The 22914-nt window shown below is 44.0% G+C and overlaps 2 protein-coding genes across 4 annotated transcripts in view; one reads left to right on the top strand and one right to left on the bottom strand.

The window, feature by feature from the left end:
- LOC134080710 (NACHT, LRR and PYD domains-containing protein 12-like) overlaps positions 1 to 22914 on the bottom strand; it is a 410628-nt gene that overhangs the window by 250724 nt on the left and 136990 nt on the right. The gene's annotated exons all lie outside the window — the stretch shown is intronic.
- Positions 17162 to 22914, top strand: part of LOC134080876 (actin, cytoplasmic 1-like) — a 6769-nt gene continuing 1016 nt past the window's right edge. Inside the window, exons 1-3 of one of the 3 annotated variants that reach the window (XM_062537506.1) lie at positions 17162 to 17397; positions 20402 to 20840; positions 22509 to 22690. In XM_062537506.1, coding sequence (XP_062393490.1) covers positions 17164 to 17397; positions 20402 to 20840; positions 22509 to 22690 — 855 coding nt within the window. In that variant the 5' untranslated portion in view covers positions 17162 to 17163. Of the gene's footprint in view, positions 17398 to 17679; positions 17720 to 17763; positions 17806 to 20401; positions 20841 to 22508; positions 22691 to 22914 lie in introns of those variants that run through there. The other 2 variants (XM_062537491.1, XM_062537498.1) reach the window with 2 other exon arrangements.

The following is a 22914-nucleotide window of genomic DNA, read 5'->3' on the forward strand; positions in this document are numbered from 1 at the left end:
AACCTTCAGAAAAATCGGAAATTCCAATTTATGCAAGCTAACAAAATTAAGCAAAGGATTAATGTGCTTTTTTCTGAAAAAATTACATCTCAAACTGTGTCTGATGTGAAGAAATGTCTAAGCAAATATACCACATTGTGCAAAGAGGCTTTAGAAACTCAAACTACTTTGTTGGAAATGCCTATGCCAGACCCTGAATACGAGAAGCAAAAAAAATGGCTTTTACAGAAAACAAAGGAAATGGATTCATTTGAAAATGATGTGAAGCAATGGTTGGCCAATGCTGCAAAAAAGGACAGTGATGAGTTTGATGTGCTGTCTATAACAGACTCTGACCTAAGGCCTGAAGACAGTATATCCAATGTTTCAAGTAAAGGATCAAAACATAAAGGTCGCTCTTCTGTCCATTCAAAGGCTTCTAGTATTAATTCTGTACGTTTAAAGGCAAAGGCTGAAAGGGCTGCTCTTTTACAGTCTGCAGCTGCTTTGAGAAAAATGCATGATATTGATGCTGAAGAAGCAGCCCTTCAAATTGAAAAGGCAAAGCTGAAAAGAAAAAAGGAACAGCTAGAGGTTGAGGCCAAATTGGCTGCTGCGACAGCTAAATTGTCTGTGTTTGAAAATGTGTCTGGTGGTGAAGATGTGGTTGAGTATGATGAAGAGGATAATAGAGAAGATGCCATGAATGCCTATCTTAATGCTCATTTGAAATCACAAACATCAAGCTATCTGAACACAGCTCCTGTCTTGCAACTTCCTAAAACTGTCTCTTTCCAACAGGACCATTCTCTGCCATTGGCTGCACGGCCTAAAGGAAGGCTACATATTCCGCAAGCTCAGTCTTCAGTAAGGTCTTATAACCCTTTGTCTTCAGTGTCCTTTGCACCGTCTTCTCACAGGTCTGAAGTTCAGGGAAACGGATCTAGATTCAGCAACCCTATATCGTCAGGTTTTCAGTCGTCAACTTCTCAATGGAGTGAGCCTACAAATACGAGTGATGATGAAGCAAGTGGAAATGGCCTTGGATCTGGACTCACCAACACTACAACAGCAGGATTTCAGCCACTGACCTCACAAGGGAGTATACGTATGCAGTCACAATCACATAATCATTCTCCTCGTGATAATGTTCAACACTCCACTCTGTATGACCTTATGCAAAAGCAAACTAACATCACTGCTCAGCTGGTTCAGAATCAAGCCTTAGCCTCTCTCCCTCCACGAGCTATCCCAGAGTTTGATGGTGATCCACTTAAATATGCTGCCTTTATTAGAGCCTTTGAGCAAGGTATTGAAAAGAAAACTACAGATAAACAAGAATGTCTTTACTACCTTGAGCAATATACCAGAGGGCAGCCAAGAGAACTGGTTCGGAGTTGCTATAACATGACTCTTGGGCAGGGCTATGATAGAGCAAAGAATCTATTGAAAGAGCATTTTGGTAATGAACTGAAAATTGCTGCAGCTTATATGGAGAAGGCTATGAAGTGGCCAACAATGAAGGTTGACGACACTAATGCTCTGCAGTCTTTTTCAATCTTTTTAAGGGACTGTTGCAATGTCATGGAAGATCTACGGCATATGGAGGAGATGAACGTGCCATCTAATCTTCGACTGATAATGATGAAGCTGCCATATAAACTGAGGGAGAAATGGAGGTCTGTCGCCTGGGAGCTACAGGAGCGCCGTGGTCACAGAGCTATGTTCCCAGATTTTGTGGCCTTCATTGAACGTCAGGTGAAGATGTTATCTGATCCTCTCTTTGGTGACCTACAGGGCATGTCACCAGACCCTTCCTCTAAACCCAAGAGCAGATATATTGGAAGAGGCCATGCTACTGTTGCTGCCATCAATACTGCCTCTGGACCAACTACATCAGCAACTTGGCATCAACAGCGCAGAGGGCCAGCTTCACAGAAGAATGACCAAGAGTCATGCTGTGTGTGTAGGAGTCAGCATTCAGTAGAGAAATGTCCACAGCTTTATGAGATGACACACAGAGAGAAATTGGATGCTTTGAAAGTAGGCAGAGTGTGTTTCAGCTGTCTGAGGAGAGGTCATATGAGTAGGGAATGTGACGAGCCTTTAACATGTGATATCTGTAAATACAAACATCCAACTGTCCTTCATATCGAGTATAAAGCTAAAGCACAGGAAGTGTCAGTCAATAATGCACTTGTGTCATTGGAGACATGTGGCCATACTGGGGCCGGAAGTGATGAAAATGTTCTTTCTATTGTGCCTGTACAGGTGAAGACCAAGTTCGGGAGCAAGACTGTGAACACTTATGCCTTCCTAGACCCTGGGAGTTCAGCTTCTTTCTGTACCCAACACCTCATGAGGAAACTGAATCTTTCAGGAGTCAGGACTAGCATTCTTCTTCGTACTCTTGGCCAAGAGAGGTCTGTTGACACATTCTTGCTTAGTGGTCTTGAGGTTTCTGGCTTGAATGAGAATAACTTCCTAGACTTACCTGAAGTCTATACTCAGAGGACCATGCCTGTGAGCAGAAATAACATTCTCACTCAACAGGACCTAGAGGGATGGAAATACCTTGAAGGCATTAAGGTTCCCAGTCTTGAGGCAGAGGTGGAGTTGCTGATAGGCACCAACGCACCGAAGCTCATGGAACCATGGGAAATAATAAATAGCCAAGGCGAAGGACCATATGCTGTCAGGACTCTACTGGGGTGGGTCGTGAACGGTCCGCTGAGAGGTGGTGAGCCGTGCAAAGGCAAGTTTGGCCGTCCTGCTTTCACTGCCAATAGGATTTCAGTCGCCAAGCTACAGGACTTATTGGTTGCCCAATACAATCAGGAGTTCAATGAAAAGTCAGATGATGTGTGCCTTTCCCGAGAGGATCAAAGGTTCATGCAAATCATGGAGTCTTCAATTCAGCTTGATGAAGGGCACTACTGCTTTGATTTGCCTTTTAAGGCTAAAGATGTCATCCTGCCAAACAACTACAGCATCGCAGAGCAGCGTCTCTTAAGTCTTCATAGGAAGTTCAAGAGGAACGAAGTTTATCATCAAGAGTACACAGCTTTCCTCTCTGAAGTAATTGAAAAGGGTTATGCTGAGCTTGTACCACAGCAGCAGTTGAAGCGGGCTGACGGCAAGGTGTGGTATATTCCCCATCACGGGGTATACCATCCGAAAAAGAAAACCCTTAGAGTTGTTTTCGACTGTGCTGCCGTGTATAAAGGAATTTCATTGAACTCGCAGCTGTTGCAGGGGCCTTACCTCACAAGCACTTTGCTTGGTGTACTTACTAGGTTTAGACAGGAACGTGTAGCACTGATGGCAGACATTCAAGCCATGTTCCATCAGGTGAGGGTGTCTCTTGAGCACACAGACTTTTTACGCTTCTTGTGGTATCCTGATGGCGATACAAAACAAGCTCCCATGCAATACAGGATGAGAGTTCATCTCTTTGGGGCTGTGTCTTCGCCCAGTTGTGCGAATTATGCACTGAGGAGAATTGTACAAGACTACAAAGACAACTTTGAACCCAGTGTTATGAACACAATACTCCAAAATTTCTACATGGACGACTGTCTTAAGTCTGTGTCATCAGAGGCCAAGGCCATAGAAATGGTCCATGAATTGACTGAAGCCTGTGCGAAGAGAGGATTCCGCCTGTTGAAGTGGACAAGCAACAGCAGTGAAGTTTTGGCCAGTATTCCTGAGCCACAGCGTTCCAAGGCCACCAGGGGGCTTAACCTGGATCAAAAGGCAAGTCCTGTTGAAACAGCTCTTGGTCTTCATTGGTGCATAGATGCTGATGTTCTGACCTTTAGAATAGCCATAGAAGAGCGCCCACATACAAGACGTGGCATATTGTCTGTGGTGTCGTCTATCTATGACCCTTTGGGTTTTCTTGCACCATTTACTTTGCCTGTCAAAAGGATGCTGCAGGAGATGTGCAGGCTGAACATCGGCTGGGACGCCAGCATACCTCGTGTCTTCTCTGAGCAGTGGTCCAAATGGCTGGCTAATCTACATCACATCGCCAAGCTCACAGTGGACCGCTGCATCAAGCCAAAAGACTTTGAAACACCTACTCTCCTGCAGTTGCATCACTTCTCTGATGCTAGCGAGTATGGCTACGGAACTGCATCATATCTCAGGATGGAGAACAAGAGAAACCGTGTCAGTATTGCTTTTATCTTGGGTAAAGCCAGGGTCGCTCCTTTAAAGCAAACCACAATTCCTCGGCTCGAGCTGACTGCTGCTGTCCTGGCTGTCCAGGTGGACAAGATGCTGAAGAGAGAGTTGCAGCTGGATCTCCACCCATCGGTATTCTGGACAGACAGTACAACCGTTTTAAAGTATATCGGAAATGAGACCAGGAGATTTCATACATTTGTGGCCAATAGGGTGGCTGTAATTAGAAATGAAACTGATGTTTCACAGTGGAGACATATTGGCACAAGATTGAATCCGGCAGATGAGGCATCCAGGGGTCTAAGTGCTCAAGAGTTCCTTGCATGTGAGCGGTGGCTGAAGGGACCAGAATTTCTCTTGAGGGGGGAAGAGGAATGGCCTAAGACCATCATGGAGCAATCGCCGATCCCTGTGGATGATCCTGAGGTGAAGAAAGACCCACTTGTGAATGCCTTTGTCTCGCACAGTCCACTGAATGCAACCAAGGTGTTTTTAAGTCACTTTTCAGTTTTTAAGAAGCTGATCACATCTGTGGCATGGATGCTAAGGCTTAGAGATGCACTTCTAACCTTGTCCCAAAAGAGAAAGGTTCTCCAAGCCTCTGGAAGCATCGGCCATGACGATGGAGACCAAAGAAAGGACCACCTTCATGCGGAGATGCAAAGAGAGAAATTAGCAGTCCGGGGACAGTCGCTTACAACCGATGACCTTGAGAGGGCAGAAGGTGCCATCATCTCCTTTTTCCAGCAAGATAGGTTCTTTGATGAGATTACCGTTTTGAAAGACGGAGGATCGGTCAAGCGAAACAGTGACCTCTACAAGCTGGACCCAGTGTTTGAGGACGGACTGCTACGGGTGGGAGGAAGGCTCAGTAGGGCTGCCATGCCGGAGGTGGAAAAACATCCGGTCATTCTTTCTAAAGAACAACATGTGTCCAGACTCCTCTTGAGGCATATTCATCAACAGCTGGGTCACGCAGGTAGAAATCACATGCTCTCTCTACTCAGGAAGCGATACTGGATTACTCATGCCAATTCTGCCTGTAGGAAGGTAATCTCCGAGTGCGTAGTCTGTCGCCGCCTCCAAGGAAAGACGGGGGAACAGAAAATGGCAGACCTACCAATAGAGAGAATTGTGCCAGACTTGCCAGCTTTCACAAATGTGGGCGTCGACTATTTTGGGCCAGTGGAAGTGAAGAAAGGCCGCGGCAGAGCAAAGCGCTATGGCGTCCTCTTCACCTGCATGGCGAGTCGGGCAGTTCATCTTGAAGTTGCTTATACTTTAGACACTGACTCATGTATAAACGCCATTCGTCGTTTCATGTGTCGTAGAGGTCAGGTGACGCACCTAACATCAGACAATGGCACCAACTTCATAGGCGCCGAGAGGGAGTTAAGGGAAGCTGTTACTAAATTAGACCATCAGAAGATTCAGCATGCCTTACTGCAGAGTGGCCTTGCATGGTCTTTCAACCCTCCAGCTGCATCTCACCATGGGGGGGTTTGGGAGCGGCTTATTCGTCTTGTGAAAAGAGTCCTTTCCTCCACACTTAGACTCCAAGTACTAGATGATGAAGGGTTTCATACCATTCTCTGTGAAGTAGAAGCCATCCTCAATAGTCGTCCCATAACAAAGGCCTCTGATGATGCGAATGACCTCGAAGCACTTACACCCAATCACATCCTGCTTCTAAAATCAAAACCACACCTCGCTCCTGGGCTTTTTGTAAGGATGACCTGTACATGAAGCGGAGATGGAGGCAGGTGCAGTTCCTGTCTGACCTCTTTTGGAAGCGCTGGGTGAGGGAATACTTACCGCTACTTCAGGAGAGACAGAAGTGGGTGAGACCAAAAAGAAGCTTTTCCATGGGAGACATTGTGGTTGTAATGGATCCTGTCACTCCACGAGGGTCCTGGCTGATGGGAAGGATTACGCAGACGTACCCCGATAAGAGAGGTTTTGTCCGCTCCGTTCGACTGAAGACAAAAACGGGTCAGCTGGACCGGCCAGTAACGAAGATCTGCCTTTTAATGGAAGCTGAAGTGTCATAGATGTCCCGGCTAGATGACCTGACCACAGATGTCCTAGGCTAGATGACCTGACCACAGATGTCCCGGCTAGATGACCTGACCACAGATGTCCTAGGCTCAAAGAAGATTCACTTAGATTAGCTCTGCACAAATGGCTCCTTTAGTTTAAGTTGGGTAATTTTGGTAATTGTGGTTAAAGTAAATATTCACAATTATGGGGCCGGGGTGTAGGAGCCATTTATGTTCACCTTAGTTAGGTTAATTTATGTATTATTTATTTTAGCCACTTGGGGGAGTATTGCACTGGGTGTGGCACGTCACTGGGAATTGGGTATATTTACAGGTGTGATAATTAATTAGGGAAAGGTGTGGATGGTGGGGAACACACGGTTCTTACCGTAGCCGTGAGCAGCCACCGACAGCACGCCACAACATTTTATTTATCAGCACAAACAGCACTTTATTAATCAGCACCGTAAAGGACGATTTTATGTAATAGGCTATTTTTCTATCAATAAACGGGAACACCACCCAAAGATAACCGAAGTCTGGATCTAGGATTATTCGCTACGCGTTGAGACCACCTGCATACCATCCATGCCGAGGCTTATAGGATAGCCTCCACAGTAACAATAATTAAATATAAAGTAAATTACAAAGTAAAATGTCATGTAAGTCATATCACCAAGTATCAAATTTAAATATATCAACGATTATTAAATGTAATCTAATTTAAAGTTTAAATCAATGTCATTTGAATTTTGAATTACATTAAACTTTAAATCAATTGAATAAGAAGTTGAATTAATTTGAAGTCATACATCACATTTACATTTCCCTGTTGTTCTCATTTTGAATGAGACTTAAAATTTCAGCCTCATGCAATTCCGTGCGCCACCATTTAATTCGAACGCCTTTACTTCAAACTTTGGACTTTGGTACTTCAAGGTTGTACTGTCACCTGTCAATCATGCTATGTCCCCCGCCCCCCGCCCATCCACTGAATCTGAGTTGATTTATCAGGTCTTTTGTAAGACTCACTCACTCCGGGCGAAATTATCAGGGGGTCAGGATTTGACCAAAGATCCTTAAGGCGTAACAAGATACGTCGTCGTAGTTCATGTCTATGGGCGCAAAACGGGGATCACTTCCTCTGCATAAAGGGGGTGTGTCATGCGTGTCATTGACGTATTCATGGGTTTCATCAGGTCCCTTTCCACAGGTGTATTTAATCAAGCACTCGATTATCAATGCAATTGCTATCAGTTGCTTGATGATGTTCCAAAATAATCTTGCTGCTCTTTCAAGCCTTCTACATGTATTAATTCTCATATGGAAAGTAACACACACAAAGCATGTAGGCCTACACTTTCAAGGAATTGAATAAAAACATCAATAGAATCAGTGCCGGTTCAGCCCTCCATGGGGCTCTAAGCAAAATCCTGCTAAGGGGCCCTCCACCTGGGCCAAAATGTAACCATTTTTTTTACAGTTGCACCTGATACCTCAGTGTTCCCAATTCAATCATCCCACCCCATCTTGTCAACAAAAGTTACCAAATATAGTGTTTTGCCCATAAAGGACTAGGAGAAAGAAAATAATTGTAAAAATAATTGAAAGAAAAATAATTGTATGTGATTGAATCACCTTCACAGCTATAAAAGCAGTTTTAGGGTCTGGGCTGCTTCATTGTGCTAGTAGCCTACTCACTGAGGCTGACCTGTTTTTGTCAAAGACATAGGCTACTGAACTGGCTTCCCCTGATTTCCTTCAATATTCGTTTTTTCAAACATAGACTATTTAAACAATCATGTTAATACTTCATATAGGCCCTACCCTAGGCCTAATTCACGATGTGCATCTATTGTCCAGTATGCAGCACAGAAAATCAAAGTTAATCCATTAGGCTACTTTCCATTTTGCATGTTAAGTAAGAAGGCTATCTAAACCAAAGAAAGCTTGACTGATATTGTAAAACAGTAAAAGCATTTACTTGTTTTAAAAATGTATGGGAAGAGTGAAATCACCGATTAGGGTAGCCTACTTTCATCTCGAGCACACATGAACGTATTTAAGATGCGGTTAGTAGGCTATTAGGATACCTCCACCTTCATTGGTGTTTGTTCGTGTGTTAGCAAGATAACTCCAAACGTTATGGAAGGATTTCGAATTCAGGAAAGGTCTGAAATGACTCAAGGAAGGATTACATTTTGGGAGTAGCCTAATGCGCACTTGGGCGGAGGTCTGCGCTCTTGGAGTGCTTTATTTATTTATTTATTTCAGTCGCCGCGACATTCAAAAAAACGCAAATTGTGGTTATATTTCACAACTTTTGCAAAGGAGATTACTCTGACTGGGAAAGGCTAGCAAGCAAGCCACAGGCAGATCATGGGATTCACTGCCCTGTTAGGCCAGCAGCAACACGCGCATCAGAGATGCAAACAAATGGATCAGTTTGGCTACTCAGATTATTTGTTGACATTAAACCGAGGAACGAACACAAGTTTACCCGACTGCTGTTCCCGCTGTTCATTCTCGTAACGTTTCTTCCTCTGTTTGTAATTCGGTTTCATGATGATTGTCGCTATAATAACTGTACAGTAGCCTGCCTGTCGCTTGACTCAGGGGAGACGGGGGAGGGGGCCTTAATTAACTTGCGGGGCCCTACGCAACTTGCGTAGTGTGCGTATAGGGAGAACCGGGCCTGAATAGAATATTGGAAATATGTCGCTGCTCTCAAGTTACCCCAGCGCCATCTGATCGTCGTTAGCACAAATCAGGATTTGGTTCAGCTGGCTGGCTAATGTGTTGTCAAGGTAGAGCGTACCTACTGTAGCAACCGGCCAACAGCAGAATAAACAAGAGGGGCACACCTGATATGAAGTCGATTTTCTCCAGACTGGAATGCTCAAAAATGCTAAAAATGCACCTGAAGTGGTCAGAAGGGGTTGAGGGTCATGAAACCGTGCCCAAAATTCACATTCCTAACTCTAGAGAGCGGAGATCTTAGCATATACTTGAAATTCTGATCTATGTCCATAGACTTCAATGGAACAGTTGCTGCCTCTGCTCTGCATAAAGGGGGATTTTGACCCCCCCTCTTGCGATTCGGGTTCCAGGAAGTGGCTTCTCATGAAGTATCTTGCTCCGCCCTTAATGATCTTTGATTTGACTGATTAGCTTCGCCGATTAGCAAAGCACTTCCTCGTCGCCATTTTCCAGAAATACATCATGTCCGGTGCCGTTTTACCTGCGTTTTCCTCATGCTGATTGGCAGTGGTGGACAGTAACGAAGTACATGTAATTCGTTACAGTACTTAAGTAGCATATTGATGTATCTGTACTTTACTTAAGTATTTATATTTGGTGAGACTTGGTACTTTGACTTTACTACATTTTTAAGTGAAAATTCGTACTTTTACTCCGTTATATTTATGAAAACCCTCTCGTTCCATTTTTTGCCAAAATGGTTAACATTACTGCAAACTAACACTCTTCTTAGAGAACGTTTACATTTACAATGTCAATATCAATGTTACATAGAGATGAAAGCCTACTCTTTGAAATCTCTATTGCAGCAAATCTAATTTACGCGTTTGTTACTCATAACGTTACTCATAACATAATTGGGAACGTGTGAGCATGCATGAAAGGGAGAGAGTGCATTGATAACTGATATCTCCGCTTTATAAAGGGCAGCCGGCAAGTCTTAAAGTGACAGTGTACCATTTATAAATTAATCAAACAGCATCATAGTTCTTAACAAATGTATTTTCTACAACAAAATTACGTTGTCATTATTATCATAATGGGGGGGGGGGGGCTAAGGACACCAATTCTCTTTGTGATTGAAGAATGTATCGTAAATAAATAAATGTTCTTCCTAAATGCTAGAGGGAAGGAAGTATTTGAGCCCCTATGTAACCCTATGGGAATTTAACACAGGGGCAGGTAGATTTTTATTTTTAAAGGACAGCTATTTCATGGATCCAGGATATATGCATCCTGATAAATTCCCTTTTCCCATTCCCTTGGTCGTTGGAATTAAAATAGCCCCACATCATCATACCCTTCACCACAGCTAGAGATTGGCATGGTGTTTTTTCCAGTATAGGCCTGCATTGAGCTCAATGAGCATCAAACAGGCAGGCTAATAGGCCTACTGGAAAAACTACCATGGCAATCTGTTTGTTTGCAGTTTGATTTTTACTCATTTTTTGAATTAAGGCATTAAGATCAATTGTCAAATGAAGATTTTATATTTCTTTTTTTAGGCAACTACAGCATGGTATCAAATACATGTTCTCCCCACTGTAGATGGCTTCTAAGCAAATAGAGAAATGTAAGAAACTATTTGAAGAGTGGCATTAGTAGTTCACCTTATATACCGGTAAGCTGATTTAGCAGGAGCTTTGATGTGGAAATGATCAATTATAATTATAATTAAGCCATTAGAACCATAATTCATTGAAGTACTTTTACTTTTAATACTTAAGTATATGTGAAGGCAAATACTTTTATACTTCTACTTAAGTGAAAATTCAAAGTGGGTACTTTCACTTTTACTCAAGTAATATTTGACACAAGGTATCTATACTTTCACTTAAGTACATAATCAATGTACTTCGTCCACCACTGCTGATTGGTGGCTGTTCCACTCTCAGCTCATGCACGAGCTTAGTGTGGGCACGAGCTCTCCTTCTGTATCTTACGTCAATCGGTAACCTGGCACTTAATTGGCTAAGAAAAACGGCACCGGAAACAAGCCCCTTGAAACGCCATGTTGAAGCCTGAAAAAATCGTTCAATTTTGGCACTTTTCACTAGCCTAGCATTCCCATTGAAATGAATGGGGGCGGGACTTGTTCACTTTCTCCAGTTCTTATAATACCTCCATGGAAATTATCACCACGTTGTACACTGTACACAGAGGTGGGAGTAACAAAAAAAACAAATCAATGGCGGTGGCTCCGGGGGTCGTAACTGGAAATATTAAATGTGAATAAAGGTTTCTTGACCACTTTTGACCCATTATAACCAATTGAAAACACATAGCAAGCTAGGCGACTAGATAGTTAGCACGCTGATATGAACTCTGGTGTTTCTGTAGATTATGAATTGTTGTCAACATGAAAACATTCAAACGGATTTTTGTGTGTATGCCACTTGTATGAAGGGTCAAAGTAACAATAATTAAATATAAAGTAAATTACAAAGTAAAATGTCATGTAAGTCATATCACCAAGTATCAAATTTAAATATATCAACGATTATTAAATGTAATCTAATTTAAAGTTTAAATCAATGTCATTTGAATTTTGAATTACATTAAACTTTGAATCAATTGAATAAGAAGTTGAATTAATTTGAAGTCATACATCACATTTACATTTCCCTGTTGTTCTCATTTTGAATGAGACTTAAAATTTCCAAATTTCAGCCTCATGCAATTCGACTCAGATTCAGTGGATGGGCGGGGGCGGGGGACATAGCATGATTGACAGGTGACAGTACAACCTTGAAGTACCAAAGTCCAAAGTCTGAAGTAAAGGCGTTCGAATTAAATGGTGGCGCACGGAATTGCATGAGGCTGACATTTTAAGTCTTATTCAAAATGAGAACAACAGGCAAATGTAAATGTGATGTATGACTTCAAATTAATTCAACTTCTTATTCAATTGATTTAAAGTTTAATGTAATTCAAAATTCAAATGACACTGATTTAAACTTTAAATTAGATTACATTTAAAGGGATATTCCGCCATTTTTGGAAATACGCTCATTTTCCACCTCCCCTCGAGCAAAACAATCGATATTTACCTTGTTCCCGTTCATCCAGCCATTCTGTGAGTCTGGCGATACAACTTTTAGCTTCAGCCTAGCATAGATCACTGAATCGGATTAGACCATTAGCTTCTTGCCTGCTAGCTTCATGTTTAAAAGTGACTACGATTTCTGATAATTTTCCCATTTAAAACGTGTCTCCTCTCAAGTTAGAAAGTGCAATAAGACCAACTGAAAATGAAACCTGGCGTTTTTCTAGGCTGATTTGACATGGAACTACACTCTCATCTGGCGTAATAATCAAGGCAACTTGCAAACGTACCATAGGTGCAGTGATATCATACGCAGCATCTGAAAATAGTCCCCATAGACATCAAGCAGTAGTAGTGCCAGTAGCTGCAAGTTGCCTTGATTATTACGCCAGATGAGAATGTAGTTCCATGTCAAATCAGCCTAGAAAAACGGCAGGGTTCATTTTCAGTTGGTCTTATTGCACTTTCTAACTTGAGAGGACACACGTTTTAAATGGGAAAATTACCAGAAATATTAGTCACTTTTAAACATGAAGCTAGCAGGCGAGAAGCTAATGGTCTAATCCGATTCAATGATCTATGCTAGGCTGAAGCTAAAAGTTGTATCGCCAGACTCACAGAATGGCTGGATGAACGGGAACAAGGTAAATATCGATTGTTTTGCTCGAGGGAAGGTGGAAAATGAGCGTATTTCCACAAATGGCGGAATATCCCTTTAATAATCGTTGATATATTTAAATTAGGGCTGGGACTCGATTAAAAAAATTAATCTAATTAATTAGAGGCTTTGTAATAATTAATCGAAATTAATCGCATTTTAATTGTATATAAATATATGACCTGAGAACAGTGAGAAGTATTTTTTTTTCACATGGATTTTTAGTATAGCCTACTATTGGATAATGACTGAATACACACGCATAAGCTTAAGCAACAAAAATATTGTTTATTAATAAGTCCAACAGACCAGTGCAATTTTTGCCATAAAGTGTAGCAATACCATATTTAGAAATAGTACATTTTCAGAAATTCATGTAGCATGTAGATAGGTAGACCTTCTGTAAATTATAATACTGTGATATCCTGTTAATTGTGTCACCTGTTACCTTGAGTTGAGTTCATGAAATTGTTGTGTCCCTTTAAGGGGAACTGGGGGGGCGGAGTTTACGTGTGTGCGTGTGTGCTTGTATGCGGTTCTGAGTGTGAAGTTTCTTTTAGGTCTATGAAAGTTGGACATGGAATTAGGTGCGGTGGATTACTGTTATAAGCGTGAGTTGTGGCTGTAACAGCAACTCGGTTGCTATTTGTTTAATAAATAAAGCTCAGAGGTTTCCCTCAAGTGTCTGGAGTATCACAATACTTTGTCCACGCTAGCAGCTAGCTGCTTTATGTTTTGCACTGAGGTGATACCTGCGGTGATACGTCCTTGTTGCATAGGTTGCACACAACCATATGCTCTTATCTATGCTTCCATCCGTTCGTTTTTTGTAACAACATTTCCCATCCACGGGGCCAACCAACGCGGTCACATCAGCTTCTTTGTTCATGTTCACTGTGCCACTGTGGTTTGTTTTGCCTGAACCGAACTCATGCGCTTTACTTGGTGCTCCAGTATAATCGGTCCGTCTGAAACTCATCCAGTGAGAAACGTTCCGCGGTGCAAAAATAAATAGGCATACGATTAAAATGCGTCAATTTTTTTAACGCATTAATGTTTGTGTAATTAATTAATCGTAATTAACGCGCTAAAGTCCCGGCCCTAATATATATATATATATATATATATATTAATTTATCCCATGGCCCAACATGAATGGAATTCCATGAAATTTGCCATGCTTTCAGAGGGAGTCATAATTATCCTTCACTTCAATTTAATTTCACACAGTTTTAAACATGTCAGCCAGATATGCATGAATGTATCTCATGAATGTAGAGACTCATGATGCTCAATTTGTGCCAACCGTTTTCTGACTCGTGTCTTATGGGTCACTTTAGTATTTACTTGGCCATAGTGCCTTTTCCCCGTCCTTTTGGGTCACTTTAGTATTGACTTGGCAATAGTGCCTTTTCCCCGTCCTTTTGGGTCACTTTAGTATTGACTTGGCAATAGTGCCTTTTCCCCGTCCTTTTGGGTCACTTTAGTATTGACTTGGCAATAGTGCCTTTTCCCCGTCCTTTTGGGTCACTTTAGTATTGACTTGGCAATAGTGCCTTTTCCCCGTCCTTTTGGGTCACTTTAGTATTGACTTGGCAATAGTGCCTTTTCCCCGTCCTTTTGGGAATTGAGCAAAACCTGTTTCCTCTAATATCTGTGCGTGTGTGTGTGTGTGTGTGTGTGTGTGTGTGAGTGTGTATAGGGTGTGATGGTCGGTATGGCATTTACTTGGCAATAGTGCCTTTTCCCCGTCCTTTTGGACTTGCATCTGTGTGTGTGTGTGTGTGTGTGTAGGGTGTGATGGTGGGTATGGTATTTACTTGGCAATAGTGCCTTTTCCCCGTCCTTATGGGAGTGTTGCCTCTAATATCTGTGTGTGTGTGTGTGTGTGTGTGTGTGTGTGTGTGTGTGTGTGTGTAGGGTGTGATAGTCGGTATGGTATTTACTTGGCAATAGTGCCTTTTCCCCGTCCTTTTGGGAATTGAGCCAAACCTCAAAGTGTTTCCTCTAATATCTGTGCGTGTGTGTAGGGTGTGTGTGTAGGGTGTGATGGTCGGTATGGTATTTACTTGGCAATAGTGCCTTTTCCCTGTCCTTTTGGGAATTGAGCCAAACCTCAAAGTGTTTCCTCTAATATCTGTGCGTGTGTGTAGGGTGTGTGTGTAGGGTAGGGGTGGATCGGTACAAAAATGTCACGGTTCGGTACGTACCTCGGTTTTGGACCCTACGGTTCGGTACATTTTCGGTACAGTGCAGGAAAAAAAACATGATCAAAAGGCAGCTTTTTATCCTCAAATGCAGCTTTTTATTATTTAAATTCCCAAATGTGGCAAAGTGGATGGTTTGCTATATTTTGACACATGTCGACTACGCCACCTGAGGCCCTTCCCCTCAGAATATGAATGATTTGAAACTGAATTAAGGTATTGCAAACTACCAGGCAACACAGGTTCGGGGTCACAGAAAACCAGAGAGGCATGTGTTCCAAAAATAAACTCTTATTTATTGACATTAAAAACATGAGTGAGTTCTCTCCAGTGTGGGTTCGCTCAAGTCAGTATTACTCTCCAGTGTGGGTTCGCTAACAGCAGTAGTACTCTCCAGTGTGGATTCGCTAACAGCAGTAGTACTCTCCAGAGTGAGTTCGCTAAAGTCAGTAGAGGTGGCTATTCAGGGAATGAGACACTCGTGAATAAAATAGCACTCCAATGCACAGCACTCCGTTGTCACAGCAAACAGTGAAATCATCACAATCACTCACGCAGGCTTATGGTGACGAATCATGACACGCAGTGCAACAAGCTAAGGAATTAGCCTCCATAACCGAACTGAATTCGTAGTCACTCGTGAGCAAACAGCAGTACACCTGTCGTCACTTCAGTTAATCAATGAGGGCTGACTTCGTGGTGGCTAAACACAGCCGACTCACAAACGTAATGAAAATTGATATCTGGGTGGTGTCGCTTGATATGTGCTAGCATGTTTGAAGTGTTCCCACTCGAGTAATTGAAACCTGTCGAACAACGACGGCAGACGGTCCTTGTTTTGTCAACCACCCGCTCTCCATCGCTATTATATATCACGGGGAACCCAAAGTTATCCCACACTATTGACTTCAATGATGATGGTGGGTCTTCTAACTCTTCGCCACTCGCCATGGTTAGCACTCTCTCGCAACATCAAACGAACAATGTTAGGCTACCTTCCCACAGAGTACAGTTTGTATTAAGAGGTGGAGATTGCTACCTAGACCAGAGATTGTTTGCCTAGACCAATCAATAGCCATGTTTACACGCACGGACCAATCAGAGCTTACAGGTGGCAGTAGTTAAATAGGTTCTGAAGGAAACTCTTGCGAGCAATATTAAACTTCTGTACCGAAGTATTCTGCGTGGCAATGCGCGTGCCGAACCGTGACCCCCGTACCGAAATCGGTTCAATACGAATACATGTACCGACCCGGGCCTAGTGTAGGGTGTGATGGTCGGTATGGTATTTACTTGGCAATAGTGCCTTTTCCCCGTCCTTTTGGGAATTGAGCAAAACCTCAAAGTGTTTCCTCTAATATCTGTGTGTGTGTGTGTGTGTGTGTAGGGTGTGATGGTCAGTATGGTACTGACTTGGCAATAGTGCCTTTTCCCCGTCCTTTTGGGAATTGAGCAAAACCTCAAAGTGTTTCCTCTAATATCTGTGTGTGTGTGTGTGTGTGTGTGTGTGTGTGTGTGTGTGTGTGTGTGTAGGGTGTGATGGTCGGTATGGTACTGACTTGGCAATAGTGCCTTTTCCCCGTCCTTTTGGGAATTGAGCAAAACCTCAAAGTGTTTCCTCTAATATCTGTGTGTGTGTGTGTGTGTGTGTGTGTGTGTGTGTGTGTAGGGTGTGATGGTCGGTATGGTACTGACTTGGCAATAGTGCCTTTTCCCCGTCCTTTTGGGAATTGAGCAAAACCTCAAAGTGTTTCCTCTAATATCTGTGCATGTGTGTGTGTAGGGTGTGATGGTCGTATGGGACAGAAGGATTTGTACGTGGGAGAAGAGGCTCAGAGGAAAAGAGACATCCTCACACTGAAGTGACTTGCATCTGTGTGTGTGTGTGTGTGTGTGTGTGTGTAGGGTGTGATGGTCGGTATGGGACAGAAGGATTCATACATGGGAGAAGAGGCTCAGAGCAAGAGGGATATCCTCACACTGAAGTGACTTACGTGTGTGTGTGTGTGTGTGTGTGTGTGTGTGTGTGTGTGTGTGTGTGTGTAGGGTGTGATGGTGGGTATGGGACAGAAGGACTCGTACGTGGGAGACGAGGCTCAGAGCAAGAGGGATATCCTCACACTGAAGTGACTTGTGTGTGTGTGTGTGTGTGTGTGTGTAGGGTGTGATGGTGGGTATGGGACAGAAGGACTCGTACGTGGGAGACGAGGCTCAGAGCTAGAGGGATATCCTCACACTGAAGTGACTTGTGTGTGTGTGTGTGTGTTTGTGTGTGTGTAGGGTGTGATGGTGGGTATGGGACAGAAGGACTCGTACGTGGGAGACGAGGCTCAGAGCAAGAGGGATATCCTCACACTGAAGTACCCCATGGAGCACGGCCTCGTCACCGACTGGGACGACATGGAGAAGATCTGGCATCACACCTTCTACAACGAGCTGCGTGTTGCCCCCGAGGAGCACCCCGTCCTGCTCACAGAGGCCCCCCTGAACCCCATGGCCAACAGGGAGACGATGGCACAGGTACACACACACACACACACACACACACACACACACACACACACACAGAGGCCCCCCTGAACCCCATGGCCAACAGGGAGACGATGGCACAGGTACACACACACACACACACACACACACACACACACACACACACACACACACACACACACACACACACACACACACAGAGGCCCCCCTGAACCCCATGGCCAACAGGGAGACGATGGCACAGGTACACACACACACACACACACACACACACACACACACACACACACACAGAGACGCACACACAGAGGCCCCCCTGAACCCCATGGCCAACAGGGAGACGATGGCACAGGTACACACACACACACACACACACACACACACACACACACAGAGGCCCCCCTGAACCCCACGGCCAACAGGGAGACGATGGCACAGGTACACACACACACACACACACACACACACACACACACACACAGACGCACACACAGAGGCCCCCCTGAACCCCATGGCCAACAGGGAGACGATGGCATGGGGAAAAACAAACGATTTGTATGGTAGGAGCAGGCTTCACTCAGTCTTTAATGTCTCTTTTTTAGAGTGCTTGGCCTAACGTATGCTTCAATTCAGGAACTCGAATTTGAATTGAATTGACTCCAGTCCACAGGAAGCTGAATTTGAATTGGAATTGGAATGACAGGAAGTGGAATTCAATTCCACACAATTATAGACCAGAGAGAATGGGAGGAGTCTCACATACTGTACATTGAATGTTGGGAAGGTTAGTAGGTTACCCATCATACTGTACATATGGTAAGGACTTCTTTATTTAGATTACTTTATCAAAGCAATGTAACATTATACTTCAATTATTTATAGGATTTTTTTTTCAAAATTGATTGAATTTCAATTCTAACCAATTTTAAATTTCAAATTTAATTCAAATTCAATCATTTAATTGGAATTCAGGAGTCACTCTCAACTGAATTGTCTGTTCTCAAGGCCCGATGTGTGGCTCTCCACAGGTGATGTTTGAGAGCTTCAACTGAATAGTCTGTTCTCATGTGTCTCTTGTGCTCCACAGGTGATGTTTGAGAGCTTCAGCTGAATAGTCTGTTCTCATGTGTGTCTTGTGCTCCACAGCTGATGTTTGAGAGCTTCAACTGAATAGTCTGTTCTCATGTGTGGTCTTGTCCTCCACAGGTGATGTTTGAGAGCTTCAACTGAATAGTCTGTTCTCATGTGTGGTCTTGTCCTCCACAGGTGATGTTTGAGAGCTTCAACTGAATAGTCTGTTCTCATGTGTGGTCTTGTCCTCCACAGCTGATGTTTGAGAGCTTCAACTGAATAGTCTGTTCTCATGTGTGGTCTTGTCCTCCACAGGTGATGTTTGAGAGCTTCAACTGAATAGTCTGTTCTCATGTGTGTCTCTTGTCCTCCACAGCTGATGTTTGAGAGCTTCAACTGAATAGTCTGTTCTCATGTGTGTCTCTCCACAGGTCATGTTTGAGAGCTTCAACTGAATAGTCTGTTCTCATGTGTGTCTCTCCACAGGTCATGTTTGAGAGCTTCAGCTGAATAGTCTGTTCTCATGTGTGTCTTGTGCTCCACAGGTGATGTTTGAGAGCTTCAACTGAATAGTCTGTTCTCATGTGTGTCTTGTGCTCCACAGGTGATGTTTGAGAGCTTCAGCTGAATAGTCTGTTCTCATGTGTGGTCTTGTGCTCCACAGGTGATGTTTGAGAGCTTCAACTGAATAGTCTGTTCTCATGTGTGTCTCCACAGCTGATGTTTGAGAGCTTCAGCTGAATAGTCTGTTCTCATGTGTGGTCTTGTCCTCCACAGGTGATGTTTGAGAGCTTCAACTGAATAGTCTGTTCTCATGTGTGGTCTTGTCCTCCACAGCTGATGTTTGAGAGCTTCAGCTGAATAGTCTGTTCTCATGTGTGTCTCTCCACAGGTGATGTTTGAGAGCTTCAACTGAATAGTCTGTTCTCATGTGTGTCTTGTGCTCCACAGGTGATGTTTGAGAGCTTCAACTGAATAGTCTGTTCTCATGTGTGTCTTGTGCTCCACAGGTGATGTTTGAGAGCTTCAACTGAATAGTCTGTTCTCATGTGTGTCTTGTGCTCCACAGGTGATGTTTGAGAGCTTCAGCTGAATAGTCTGTTCTCATGTGTGGTCTTGTCCTCCACAGGTGATGTTTGAGAGCTTCAACTGAATAGTCTGTTCTCATGTGTGGTCTTGTCCTCCACAGGTGATGTTTGAGAGCTTCAACTGAATAGTCTGTTCTCATGTGTGTCTTGTGCTCCACAGGTGATGTTTGAGAGCTTCAACTGAATAGTCTGTTCTCATGTGTGTCTTGTGCTCCACAGGTGATGTTTGAGAGCTTCAACTGAATAGTCTGTTCTCATGTGTGTCTTGTGCTCCACAGCTGATGTTTGAGAGCTTCAGCTGAATAGTCTGTTCTCATGTGTGTCTTGTGCTCCACAGCTGATGTTTGAGAGCTTCAACTGAATAGTCTGTTCTCATATGTGTCTTGTCTCCACAGGTGATGTTTGAGAGCTTCAACTGAATAGTCTGTTCTCATGTGTGGCTCTTGTCCTCCACAGGTGATGTTTGAGAGCTTCAGCTGAATAGTCTGTTCTCATGTGTGTCTCTTGTCCTCCACAGGTGATGTTTGAGAGCTTCAGCTGAATAGTCTGTTCTCATGTGTGTCTTGTGCTCCACAGCTGATGTTTGAGAGCTTCAGCTGAATAGTCTGTTCTCATGTGTCTCTTGTGCTCCACAGGTGATGTTTGAGAGCTTCAGCTGAATAGTCTGTTCTCATGTGTGTCTCTTGTCCTCCACAGGTGATGTTTGAGAGCTTCAGCTGAATAGTCTGTTCTCATGTGTGTCTTGTGCTCCACAGGTGATGTTTGAGAGCTTCAGCTGAATAGTCTGTTCTCATGTGTCTCTTGTGCTCCACAGGTGATGTTTGAGAGCTTCAGCTGAATAGTCTGTTCTCATGTGTGTCTCTTGTCCTCCACAGGTGATGTTTGAGAGCTTCAATACTCCCGCCATGTACATAGCCATCTCCCCTGTGCTGGCCTTCTACGCCTCTGGTCGTAACACGGGTATCATCGTGGACTCTGGCGATGGGGTCACCCACACTATGCCCATCTACGAGGGCTACAACCCCCCTCACGCCACCCTGCGTCTGGACTTGGCTGGCCGCGACCTCACCGACTACCTGATGAAGATGCTGACCGAGCGCGGCTACAGCTTCACCACCACGGCCGAGAGGGAAATCGTGCGCGACATCAAGGAGAAGATGTGCTACGTGGCGCTGGACTTCGAGCAGGAGATGGGCACCGCCGCGTCCTCCTCTTCTCTGGAGAAGAGCTACGAGCTGCCCGACGGACAGGTCATCACCATCGGCAACGAGAGGTTCCGCTGTCCCGAGGCACTCTTCCAGCCCTCCATCTTGGGTGAGTGTCCAGACACACACACACACACACACACACACACACACACACACACACACACACACATACAGCTTCTTCAGTGGTCAGGGTATTCACCGGTTAGCTTCTTCAGTGGTCAGGGTATTCACTGGTTAGCTTCTTCAGTGGTCAGGGTATTCACCGGTTAGCTTCTTCAGTGGTCAGGGTATTCACCGGTTAGCTTCTTCAGTGGTCAGTGAGAATAAATGAAACCAGTACTTCACCTTTAACACAAAACAAAAACTGAACTAATAATAACATTTCTGTGTGACTTAGAGATATAATAAGTTAAAGGTATAGTCCCCACCCCAATTTATTCAAACTTTCTTAGTCTGAATCTCCCTTAATATTGATGCAAGACATGTGCAAATTCATTTCTGAGGGTTTCTCTTATGACTAAATCAGCATACCAAGTTTCTCATCCGTGCCGATGAGGTCCGAAAATGTCCTGATTGGACACGGGATCACCCATTTTCATCTTGTGAGGGAAATTTGGTCTCTGCATACTGTATACTGTATATCCCAATCCATGAATTAGTGAAACACACACAGCACTCAGTGAGGTGCCTACCTGCATACCGTATATCCCACTCCGTGAATTAGTGAAACACACACAGCACACAGTGAGGTGATACACACACTTGCCTACCTGCCACAGTGGCGCTCGGGGAGCAGTACATGACTGTTTATTCAGGCAGTCACTTTCGAAAGTTTAGCGGTCGCAGCCATCGTGAATTTAGTTACGTGTGACGTAAATCAGTCACGTGAATACTCGCGGAAGTTTTGAACTGAGCGCAAACAGTCTGGCGTAATGTTGACGGAAGACGTGCTGAACACGTGAAGAAGCTAGCTGTCACTTACTCTGGCACCTGGTTTTCCAGCTGGCCCACTGAATCCATAGACAGTAAAAGATTGAATCACGTCACAGCTATATTAGTTCCGCTCCGGCTCGTCACGTGACTAAAGTCAAGATGGCTGCGACCGCTAAACTTTCGAAAGTGACTGCCTGAATAAACAGTCATGTAAGTAAACAACCAGTGCTTTTTCAAAGTTCTCGATGTCTCGTTTTAAATGTCAGGGCCCTCAGAAGTCTACCAATAAAGTGTGGAGCTACTTTGAGCCTCATTAATGGTGTAAAACAGTGATTTATTTGCACGGCACGCCGATGCCCGAGCCACTAACGTTGAAAGCAATAGTAAACCAGGTTAAGCTACCGCCGGGTTTCGGAGAACAGCTGACAGGTCGAGATCAGCTCTGAGACAATCGCTCACACTCGGTATCATGTTTCAACACACTTTAAGTCAATATCACACCGGAATTGTCCTTTAAGGATGAGTGCATTTTAATGTGCGATATCAAACAGGTCTCCCACCTGGTCTACTGGTTAAGGATGAGTGCATTTTAATGTGCGATATCAAACAGGTCTCCCACCTGGTCTACTGGTTAAGGATGAGTGCATTTTAATGTGCGATATCAACTCCTCAGCAGCAGGGGCACTGTGGGCCAGGTCTCCCACCTGGTCTACGAAGGCCTCTACATTACAATGTGTTCAACTTTATAGGTCATATTTGTCAAGTGTTTCCAGTTACTTTATGGCGTATCCCATAATACGCAAATGTGTTCAACTTTAAAGGTCCCTCTTCTCTTCTCCAGGTATGAAGTCTGGTGGCATCCATGAGACCACGTTCAGCTCCATTATGAAGTGCGACGTGGATGTGCGTATGCACGTGTACCCCAATATTGTGCTGTCCGGCGGCACCACCATGTGTCCAGGCTTTGCTGACCGCATGCAGAAAGAGATCACATCACTGGCACCCTCCACCATGTGGATCAAGGTGAGTGTCTCATTCACACACACACACACACACACACACACACACACACACACACACACACACACACACACACACACACACACACACACACACACACACACACACACACACACACACACACACACACACACACATCCCTGGCACCCTGCACCATGTGGATCAAGGTGAGTGTCTCATTCACACACACACACACGAACGCACGCACACACGGAGGCACGCACACA

Source organism: Sardina pilchardus, chromosome 1, assembly GCF_963854185.1.
Source record: "Sardina pilchardus chromosome 1, fSarPil1.1, whole genome shotgun sequence".
In the NCBI taxonomy this organism is placed as follows: Eukaryota; Metazoa; Chordata; class Actinopteri; order Clupeiformes; family Clupeidae; genus Sardina; species Sardina pilchardus.